The following is a 12,050-nucleotide window of genomic DNA, read 5'->3' on the forward strand; positions in this document are numbered from 1 at the left end:
AACTGTACTGCTGAAACTGAAAGGAAATCTGAGAAAACTGAGATGATCATAAATGCAGCAATGAGATTTCTGAATGTTGTGGGTGTTTCTGCAGACGATGTACAGCAGCATTTGAGAGAAGCTTTTAGGCTCTGTCAAACAACCAAGAAATAGAAAATTTACAATAGAATGGAAAATGGATGGGAAGGGCTTAATATTATTATTATTATTATTATTATTATTATTATTATTATTATGAGTAGTAGTAGTAGAATTTTTTATGGTAAGTGGGGACTTCAGGGTAAATCCAGTAGGTGGCGGTAATGCAACTTTGTGGATGCCAACCGCCATTAAACACCAAAGAAGATGATGGGACAAGTAGCAACCAACGAAGAAGAAGTTGAAGCCTCTGCAAGCTAACGCTATGTTTTTAGCATTATGACCATATCAACGTAGAGCTGGCTCGGCAACTGTGGAGCTAATACCAAGCAAACCGGCTGCACCTTAATAAATGAAAAATAGCCGTCCACAGCCCGTGTTCTCCAGTTAGCAATTTGTTTTGTCTTTTTCTCTTTTTGAACTGGGAGCTGAGCGAACTAACGTTAGCCTTCTTCAGCTAAGGCTCACTCTGCTAATTCAACAGTGGCCGAAAACAAAAAGAGTGACACTGTCAGCAGGGTAAGAGTCGAAATGTACCTGTTATTCTGGTTCACAGAAGACTGAAACAGCTTAGTATTTGTTCAGGTTATATCATATTGACTATTCGGGGTTGTTAAGTCACTTCCGATATCGGGTGACCAGCTAATTACACCAAACTTCATTAAAAGTTCGTTAATGTTATTGTGTCCTTTGGTTACCACTGAATGTACGTACATACAGTAATACAGCAGACATGTCTACTAGTACCCTGGTTTAAGTGGCACGCATACGGTTAACATACTATAACGTCACTGAATATGAAATAAAAACGAACACGAATCTTACGTTCACGCACCAAAAAGCTGATCACACAGTAGCAACAATGTTTATGTATTATCTTCTATTTAATGTAGTATTTGATGTAACAAGTTTTTTATTCATTCTTAACACATTTATACGTATACCATTGACCCACAATAGATTTAATTGTCTAGAATCTCTTTTATTATTTGTTATTCATGTACTTTTGATATTAGTCTATTAAATGTCATTGTCAGTGAAAATGTCTATCTCTGTTGCCCTGACCCCAAAACAATGTCTTCCAATAGCATGTTACAGCTGAGTAATTGTTCACAGAAGATTAACATAACCAGCAGAAGTGTATGTAAATCAATTTAAGCATTTTTGCTTGCTTATCAAATTGTTGCTGATACATTTTCTGCCATCTGTCTGTTTGCAGACATGGCCAGAACAACAGGAGGGATCTGGGATCTGAGGACACAGACAGTTCAGGTCGAGCTGAGGAGTGTTAAGGAGTGACAGGGGGCTCCAGGGCTCATGTCTACTCCACAAACACTCACACTCTTTGACTCTGGCTGTGGAGAACACCTCAGCATGGTGAAGACAGTAAAGATGGAGCTCCTCAGAGCGCTTGTCAGCGAGTGTTTGTCTGCAGCTGCCGAGGAGATCTTCAAGATTGTAGAAAGAACCATTGTGGAATATGAAAAGGAAATGTCCTGTTCAAAGTGGGTGGTGGACAGCCACCGCAGACTGCTGGATGCTGCCAAGTCCCATAGTGAAGGTCAGTTTATCAGAAGTTTGCTTTCTCTAAAGGAAATCATGAGATGGATGAAAATGTCTGAGGTTTGAAGTTGTCCATAATAGTAGTCATTATCAGTTTAGCAGTAGAAGTATTTTACTTTAGGCAGTGATACTCTTGTGGTGGGCAGATGCTGGTTTCTGCAAATGGTGTTGTATTCACAAGCTAAGTTTGAAGTAGAGAAGTCTATTTCTCTAGTCTGTGCATTTGACTGGGATGCATCAGTCTGTCAGACAGACAGTCCTCACTTTACTGCATTTTCATGCAGACATTTGAAAAAGGTTTTTGGATGTCAGCTAATTCATTTGGGTGGACTATGCAAATGTGTCATACATTAAGAGAACACTGCAATATGAGGTTAGTGGAGCTCATTTGAATAAAAAAAAACACTAGTGTAAACTGTTGCATAATAAAAACATTAGGGGCGCATGTTATTTAAGTTTGTCATGGTTTGTTTTTTTTTTTTGGTGGAATTAAGGTTCTACCTAGTAACTTTTTTTATTTGTGCGACAAATTCATCAGCGTTTTTTTTTTTTTTACATTTACAAATTTCTAGCTTATCCTCCTGATACAGTAAACTTCGAGAGGTTGCATATCTATTCTTACTAAATGTGACACACTAGACAGAGTCACACGATGCAGCCAGCAGTAAAATCTGAAATAAGCACGTCTTTTCCCATGTTTTTTCACTGTTATTCTGGCAGCTTGGGAATTAAGACTATTCCCAGCAAACAGACAGAGCCAGGCAGACTGTTCAGAGAGCTCAAAATCTCAGTAGCCATTGTGCTAATGCTAACACTTTCAAGACCCTTCTTATAAATTGTAGTTATTTTGTGCAAAGAGCCAGTTAAATACACAGACACAGGACATAGCCAATGTGACGTCACCCATTGGTTTGGGGACTCTCGTTTTAAAGCCTCGAGTTAGGCATTTTGTCCATCGCCATCTTGGATTTTTAGAACCAGAGGTGACCATATTTGGATGAGAAGGTGGAGCTAACCCAAATGCTAGCTGTTAGCTTGGTTAGCACAGTGCATATACAGCTATGGTTAACTATGATAATGCAAATGCTAATTTTGGCTAGCGAAAAATTTAACACCATTGGACCAATATGAATTCACTGGAAAAACTGAATATCCGACTCCTGAGAGGGTCTTTTAGTACAACAAAATGCTGAGCAATGCTTTTTCTAGAGACTTTTTTGGTGACCAGAATGTTACTAACCAACATTGCTGTGGTAATGACTTGTCAGTGGATGGCACTAGGGATAGATATCATTAAGATTTTAACGACACTGCTGCTCCTCCTGATACTGCTTACCAATCCGGTACTTTAACTGTACCCTTATCGGTTCCTCTGGGAGGGTTTTAAGAGAAAATGAAACAAAATAAGAACTAAATTAACACTGCTTTATTTTCTATGTATGTTAGTACAATATAAAAATTAACATTCTGCTACAAAATTGTTTGGATTTTAATTTCAGTTTTCAATTTTATTTATAAAACCCAATATCACAAATCACAATTTGCCTCAGTGGGCTTTACAGCATGCGCCATCTCTCTCTCCTCTAGACCTTCATAGCAAATAAGGAAGAACTCCCCAGAAACCCTTTCAAAGGTGAAAAAATGTTGGAAACCTGAATGAAATACTATCATAGACTTTAACATACCGTCGGTGGATGGGGTAATGGGAGATGAATTACGAGCTAGGCGGTCAAAAATGGTGCCTGTGTGTGTGTGTGTGTGTGTGTGTGTGTGTGTGTGTGTGTGACACAGAGTGGCAGAACTGGCCCCGCCCCATGCACATGCAGTAGGCTGTGGGGCTCCAGCACAGAGAGCTGTCCTCTGGGTTGAATAGCAAAAATGCATTAGTGATGAATGTCTTAATGTTATTGCAAATTAAAAACGCAGTTGGTTACAGATAAAAACTGTACAAGGTAACATTTATGTAACCTTAAAAAAAACAAGAAACAAGAAATAGCCTATATCTTCTGCATTTCTCCAGTAGCGATAGCAGAAGCATCAACGTTGTAACATATAAATACTGTGGTCTTTAATAATTCAGCCTCGGGGCTAATACCAGGTTTTGGTACCCATTCCTAGATGGCACACACCTGTCACTAACAGCAACTGTGCCCTTAATTATGGATAATTTTAAGCCTTAATATAATTTACATGGTTGAGTTATATAAAAAGTCACCCCCTGTATAGTTGTCATGAACACGTACCAAACCTGTTTTTTTGTACCAGGCTGTAAACATGTTTATTTCTGCTTTAAAGTTGGACATTGTAACATGGGGGTCTATGGGGATTGACTTGCTCTTGGAGCCAGCCCCAAGTGGCCATTAGAGGAGCTGCAGTTTATTTGCACTTCTGCATTGGCTTCATTTTTCAACCCCAGAGGTTGTTGCTTGGTTAAATATTATGGAATGCAACTTTTAGTCAAATACAATATACTCAAAGACATTAAGTTTTGGGGTTTGTTGTTGGAATTGGGCAAACATTTGTGTAAGTATGAAAACAAAGAGTTCTGGTGTATCAGTTTACACAATAAAGGGGTATTCCACTGATTTGGTATTGCAGTTCCATAAAGTTGGATACTTATGAGATAATAATAATGATCAATAGCAACAGAGACTGTCTTTTGAATAAATGTTATTTTCTCCTTTGCTTCAGACTCTCTCCAAGTGTCTGCCACAGATGTGAAGTTGCAGCCTGGTCAGCATCAGCCTGCTGCCAGTGTGAACGTCAGCGTGTCCTGGGAGGAACCAGAAAACACCATGTCAGAGCCAACAGAACCCTGTCCTAGCACGAACAACACTCATCACCCTGCCAGTGAAACTGATCAAAGTGATCAGGAGATACTGGTTGATATTGAAGATGATGATGATGTGAAGCAAGAGTGTGACCTGAACATGCCTTTGAAAATCCTCAAAGTGAAGAAACCATTCAAATGTCCTGTTTGCTTCAGTGGTTTTTCTTCCAAAAAGACAATGGTACGACACATCAAAAAGCATCCAGAGGATAATTCGTCACGTTACCAGTGCCAGTTCTGTGAGCTCTACTTCTGCCACAAGTCTGAATTCATCATTCACACCAGAACACACAAAGGCACCAAACCATACAAGTGTCAGGACTGTGAGAAAAGCTTCGACCAGAGGGATAGTCTACTCATTCACAGACAAAAACACTCTGAGCAGAAATCATATCAGTGTTTTAGTGAAAAGGTGGATGCAGAAACCTGCCTCAGATCAGTGACACTTGGCAGTAAAATTGAAGAAGAGCTGGACTGCAGACAGGATAATTCAGGCATTAAGACATTTCCACTGACTATCACTCCCTTTGATAAAAGTGAGTTTGATCAGGAGTCTCTTCAGCCCCTGTGTCTTTACCAAATCCAGACTGTTGCTGATATAGATAAAGACTCCTCAGCAGTTACAGTTGATCACATTAAAACCGAGCCGGCTGAAGCTGATGGTGGAATATCGGACAGTACCACAGAGGATCAGTTGACCCTTTCAGTGAAATCAGGTGAACAGGCTGAAGGTGAGACAGAGCCAAAACATATCAACATAAAAAACATCCTGCCAAGACGACCTTCAGGAAAATCCACAGAGCTCATCATTCAGTTTGAAGCAGGAACAGCACAGAAACCCTACAAGTGTCCTTGTTGCACCAAATGTTTCTCCTTGACTAAGACTTTAATCAGACACGTAAGGATCCACACAGAGGACAAATCGTACCAGTGCCAGTTTTGTGGGAGGAACTTCTGTCAGAAGTCAGACCTGGTAAATCATACGAGGATACACACAGGAGAGAGACCATATCAGTGCAAAGAATGTCACAAATCATTCGCACAGAAAGGCAACCTGGTGGTTCATATGAGGAAACATACAGGAAGTAAACTGTTAACAGTGCCACAAGTGCAGCTGTAGCTTTTGTCAGAGGTCATCTTTTGACTGTCACATGCCAAGCCACAGATATAGGAGTTTACAGCTTTGTCATAAGGCTGGGATTTACACCTCAATAATTTTTTTGGTACTGAGTAAAATGTGTCTGTAGCAAGTGAAGCACTGAAAGCTGGAATTGAATGTCTGTTCAGAATCATAATCTTGTTTACTTGTTCTTTGTTCATATAGTTCTGATTTAAATAAAAAGCTTGCCACTTGAAACAAACTCACCATGAGTTCCATTAGTACAGTCCCTGCCATACAAAATGGCTGTTCCTAGCCAGAGGCTCTCTGGCTGCCACCCGGCTGGGATCCAACTTCCAGCCACTGGTAGCCCTCCCCTCTTCCTCTTTCCTGACAAGGTGTGTCTAGATTCCACAGTAAACACGCCCATTCAAGCACCATTCCTTTAACTAGTTTAGGCTATTATTTGTATAGTATGTTTCTTTCTTCTTTCTTCTTGTTGACTTAAGCTAGGTTTATACATGCAGCAGTGTCCCTGGAGTGAGGTTGGAGTGTCAAAAAATTCTGTCTTGAGTTGAGTGTGTAGGCTCTGAAAGTTGTTGCAGCACTTGGTCGTGCACCTACGAATTTTTGCAAAGGGCTAGGGTTTTCCCTGCCTATCTAAGACAAAGGCGGGCCGCCTGGGTGATTTTGGCTGCCACTTTGGTTAAAGCGTGTGTGTGTGTGCATGGGGGGCGTTCAGATGTAGCATCTTTTGCGCGCACAAACCCATTACTTTGTGTATTATAGAAGAGAAACACGCATTTCAGGACCGCTGACTTGTATCACCAGAACAGACATGTCCTGTGATTTTCAGCCTCCTTTCATATTTAATAGAGGGGGGACAATACCTGACAGTAATATTCTCAGCTGTCAGAATGTGCCTGCTGTAAAGGGTAAATATAATCATAGAAGGCTGAAAATCACAGGACATATCTGTTCTGATTATAAAAGTCAGCAGTGTAAAGCCCAAGCATGTTGGGGCCTCCTTTCATATTTAATAGAGGGGGGGACTGTATCTAAAAGTACAGCTGTCAAGATGCCCCCCGCCACAGGCCTTTGCCACCTTGGTCTCGAAAAAACCCAGGGAAAACCCTGTTACTGCGTGTGCTGCACTTGCAGTTCCACATGGTCAAGGGAATACTGGCCAAGCAGTTCAGCCTGTACAGACATCTGTACAACTATTTATTAAGAGACCACAGGAACTAGGCTTGGGCGATATCTAATATTTCATATCTTCCTGAAATTTCACCACAGTGTTCACTTTATGACTGTATGGGTGTGCAGTGCTAACCCCCTTGACCAGTGAGTTCACTACTTCCCACAAGCTCTCTTAGCCTTTTCAGACTAATAAATACATATAGAAACTCACAAAATTAAAAGTAATATTCTCACACTTATTTTGTTGTTATTTTGTTTCAGAAATACAACTGTATACTTTTTGAAATCAGGTTTCTCTAGGTCACGGAACTAAGACTGGCTTAATTGCCTCATTAACTCATTGTAAAACAGACTACATTCAAACTCAACAGAAACAAAAAAAAAAACCCTCACCCAAACCGTCTTTGTTAGATATCTAGTAAATCCAATGTTGCAGCAATCACCAACTCCAATTTGATTGAAATAAACCCTCAATTTACAGAGTTACATGTAAAAAACATGCTGTTTTCCACCCTGGCCTTTGGAATTGTGAGTAGGTTACTTAAATCAACTTAATACATGTTTTTTCTACATTTCCGGCATCCTCTTCCCACTTCATTCGATCAGGAGAGAGAATTCCACAAATTTATCTTATGTTTGAGTGGTGAGACTGTGAGACCCATGTTACTGACCAAACACGAAGCTATCAGTGATGGCTGTCAGAATGTACAGCGATTTAACATTCAATATCAATCAATCAATCAATCAATCAATTTTATTTATAAAGCCCAATATCACAAATCACAATTTGCCTCACAGGGCTTTACAGCATACGACATCCCTCTGTCCTTATGACCCTCACAGCGGATAAGGAAAAACTCCCCAAAAAAACCCCTTTAACGGGGAAAAAAAACGGTAGAAACCTCAGGAAGAGCAACTGAGGAGGGATCCCTCTTCCAGGACGGACAGACGTGCAATAGATGTCGTACAGAACATCTATTGCACGTCTGTACATGTTAGTGATGTACATGTATAATAACATGTACATCACCGTAAATACCTGAGTTTGCTGTTGACTGCTCTAGTGGAGGCAAGTTGCTGTCTCCCCTGACAGAGAGGTCTCTCCGATGATGCAAGCAATGCACTCCTCCTGAGCCTCCTCCTGTAGCTGTTGTGTTGTTTTTTGTGTGTGTGTGTACTGTAAGTTTTATATTGAATCATTATTGTTTAACTTCTTGGATGGTTCTTACGAAAGAGGATACAGAATTAACGGCACCCATTACCTACTTCAAGGCCTTTGATTTACCTGTCCCTGTCACACCACTAATAATAAAATAATAGTAATGATATATGTATGTGTACATACATGTATTGTAGCGAGGCCGTAACTTTTAAAAAGAACATTTAATTGAAGTTGTTTTTCAACCACACTCATGCCATAGAACCACAGCAAAACAAATGGTGAAAATGAGCTCTATGGCTTATGGAAATAAGGAACACCGGACGGCACTCTGTCAGAAGACTCCACTTGCAAATATCCGCATCGGACTGAGCTCGAAATGCGACGATGCTGGTGTGTATTTCAAAAGCGCTGTCAATCACAAAGGGGTTCAGCCTTTTAGACAATTCCTCCAATCATCATGCATACACTGAGCGTCCTCTCCCGCCTACCGCTCCATTAGGTCCCAGGGAAGCTGAGCCTCCCTGGAAGTGACGATTTTGTCACATTTATCCAATGACCGTCTCACTTTGCTGCATGAAAAAAACCTGCTCAGCGCTGTCTCAAAAACATGTCAAGGCAAAAAGTTACCTCCATTTCCAACAAGAGATTGGCAGACTGAATGAATTAAGTGAAATGAAATGGCAGTTTGGTCTGGTTAACAAGGTACCCATGTTGAGATTGTTTTATGTTTCAAAGGTTAAGAATCAATGTTCAATCTGACAATTTACCCACTTAAGAAAGTAATTTATTGAGGCAAAGTTCTTGTACTGCTTAGTCAGTTTGACAACATTCAATGTCTTTGGCTTTCTTTATCAATGAAAAAAAAGGACGAATGTTGGTATTGTATCGGCACCATATCTCTAAGCAAACTAAACCAACATTATGTCGTGGGTCCTAGTGGTTGTACAGTATGGTTTATGAGACTTTACCACTGGCACTTTCTTCATAATATTCTTAATGTCATTTTATTATTTTCTGATGAACCCAGTGTGTTCACCAAGGCTCACTCTGATCACACACACACGCACACAAACAACACCACAGTGAAGTCCAACATAGGGTGGAAACTGTGATTTTAGATAAAGTAATGGCAGATAATTTAATGCCAAAAGAAACCAGTGTAGCAGCACCTTGTGTTCAGCCTTGAGATTACTTTTCTGTAAAAGCACTGTCTTTGTAGGGAAAGAGTAGAGAATGGAATTATTGATTTTTGTGCAGCGTGTATTATTATTTTAAGAATTCCACCGAGTTTTAGGATTCAAAAATGTGTATTTATTATAAAGTTGTAAAATTGTCTGTGTATTGGAATAATTTTATTTTGTGAGAATTACGGAATTATGCTTTTTTTTTTTACATGAAATATAATTACAGTGTAAAAGCAATTTTCTGTCTCAGAGCATTTGTTTAATGTGTTGTAAGGAGAGCTATTGTGTATACAAGCTGATGGCAAAGAATTTGTCACCTGTACTTCATCAGTTAGTAAGTTAATTTGACACTTGATGTGTTGGCTTGTGGTTTATTTGGTTTCATATTGTAGGAAGAATCACAATATGATCTTTTACAATCTTGTCACACCTTTTCACATTGAGTTTTAGTAGTCATACGAGCTTATGACTTTTATTTGATAATAATGAAAGAAGCATCATACATGTCTGCAGTTAGACACGCATTGGCACTCCTAGACTGTCCTATTTCCAGCCTCGCCACCCCCTGAATTAAATGCCCCCCCTGCCCCCTTATACATACAAGCTCCTGTAGCAGCTCTTCTCTGCTCCTGTGGCAGCTCGACTCCTCTCCTCACCATGGATGCATTAAGAGAATTCTGGTGGTGTTGCTGTCTTGTGTGTGAAAAAAAAATTGGATGACAAGAGACTCGTTGAGGTCGAGAAATATCCCAAGCTAAACAACCCATCATCACCCAATCATTATTTAGACAATGGCCAAGAAGATATTGCCTGGCGAAACATAGCTCTGGAAATCTGCTGTTCAAGTGAGAAAACAAGTTTAATAAGGGGCTCTCCACATATGATTTTACGTTAATGCAGATGTGAGAGAGGTACAGATCTTTCAGTAAAAGTAGTAATAAGTTTGTGTGGTCGTCTGTTAATGAGCTGCAGTGCGACACATCCGTTGTGTGTAGGGGGCAGCACTTGACGCGCATCACATGATGCACGCCGGTTTGTTTTCAGCTTTACAGCTATCTGTGTAAGTAATGCTACCTGGCTTCATGGCTACCTCTCAACATTACAAACAGAATCTACAGAAATACATTAAATTCATAAGACTCCAAATGTGCTTTGAAAAAATCAGGACAGTAGAATGTCACAGTGTATTCTTCATTTGATATTGAGCTGGAGTGCACAATACCAGGGCCCCAAAACTGAAGCACCTAAATAGAATTGAACCGTCATCACCTGTGCTTCTCCTACCGTGACCGTGTCAAATGGTGAATGGACTTGCATTTGTGTAGCACCATAGTCTTCTAACCATCCAAAATGCTTTTACACTACATGCCATTCTCACACATGTCTACTGTACAAGGTGCCACTTGCTCATAACTTAAGCACGCTCGCACAAAATTTTGGGTTCAATAACTTGCTCAAGGTTACTTCAACTTCATCAGACTGGTGTGGCTGATGTTTTGATTCATAGCCGACCTGCTCTACCTCCTGAACCACAGCTGCCCATCAATGTCTTCTGTGGAGAAAAGTCTACTGATGTAAAATCTACTTTTTGATAAATTAAAGTTAACAAATTTCAGTTTGAACTTTCTGTGGAACACAAGTCTGAGGTAGTTGCATGAGTTAGCATCAAACTCTGCAAGACGAACCAGTGGAGACTGGAGGGAGGACAGTGGGCACTACGTTTCCAAATGTTAACGCAGCCATGTTAACCTGCAATGCTTTTTTGAATATCAAAAACAAGATGTGTTCTACAACAAGAAATAAATGTTGTAAAAATATCATAGAAAGCATTAAATTAAACTTTCTCGTACTCTCTCTTACAATACTAATTTGATGTTTTTAAACTTATAAGTAAACTGTTGAAGCTCCTTGAAAATCATTGCTTCTTTTCATGTTTTGCTAGTCAGAACCTTATAATTCCAAGCAGAAAGTGAGTTTTAGGATTTAATTAGAAGGTTCTATCTGCATTTGACCTGTCCCTAAAACCCCCATTGACAAAGCTGACAGATTTTGATATTTTACATTTGGAATAACTTTAAGATGTCTGTCATTTTCATGTATGAAAGAGACTTGTTCCTTATATCATTTTTGCCATTTGGAATGCAAAAACTTGGAAGCTTAATATCTCAAAAACCACTCAGAACGCAGATAAAACCCTATAATTCTAAGGTTAGCAGTCTCCTGATCAAAGGTAAGAATCTAACATTTTCTGTTTGTTATGATGTTTTGGTTTTGTTTTCATTGTAATTTCATGTTCTTTACTCTTTACTTTATTTCTTATATCTACTGCACCAAAGAGACAAATAGAAGTACAAAGTACAATTTATTCACAACTATGAACCTGTTAAACAAGAGAAAGGAGAAAAAGTGGGGACTCCTTACCTCTGAAATGGTCCTGAGGTCTGAATATGTGTCAATTTCTCCATTATTTATTATCCTTTTGTAGTGATGGGTACTGAACTCACCTGCGCTCTGTGCAGATGCTGAACTGCTCCACATACACACACACATCCACACACACTTACACAACACGGAGTTAAGTCAGTGAACAGCAGAGAGGCTGCAGTTGAAACAAAGTGATAATAACGTGAAAATGGAAAGAGTTGATGCCAGCTACGCTCAATATTGTAAGTAGGGATGGGTATCGTTAAGATTTTAACGGTACTACTACTCTTATCGATACTGCTTATCGATCCGGTATTTTAACGGTACTCTTATCGATACTTTTTGAGGAAGAAAAAAACAAATTAAGAACATAAATTGCTTTATTTTCTCAATTCTCATTATGCAACAAAATAGTTTTTTAACAAAACATTTTACTTTTTACAACTTGAA

The 12,050-nt window shown here is 39.5% G+C and overlaps 1 protein-coding gene across 1 annotated transcript; it reads left to right on the forward strand.

The window, feature by feature from the left end:
* The first annotated feature begins 368 nt into the window (after positions 1–368).
* On the forward strand, positions 369–6,066 carry LOC126399935 (zinc finger protein 37 homolog). The gene is made up of 3 exons (XM_050060290.1): positions 369–657; positions 1,358–1,699; positions 4,393–6,066. The coding sequence occupies exons 2-3, from the start codon at positions 1,456–1,458 to the stop codon at positions 5,649–5,651; spliced, it is 1,503 nt and encodes a 500-aa protein (XP_049916247.1). The 5' UTR covers positions 369–657; positions 1,358–1,455; the 3' UTR covers positions 5,652–6,066.
* The last annotated feature ends 5,984 nt before the right edge of the window (positions 6,067–12,050 follow it).

This window comes from Epinephelus moara, chromosome 13 (assembly GCF_006386435.1).
Source record: "Epinephelus moara isolate mb chromosome 13, YSFRI_EMoa_1.0, whole genome shotgun sequence".
In the NCBI taxonomy this organism is placed as follows: domain Eukaryota; kingdom Metazoa; phylum Chordata; class Actinopteri; order Perciformes; family Serranidae; genus Epinephelus; species Epinephelus moara.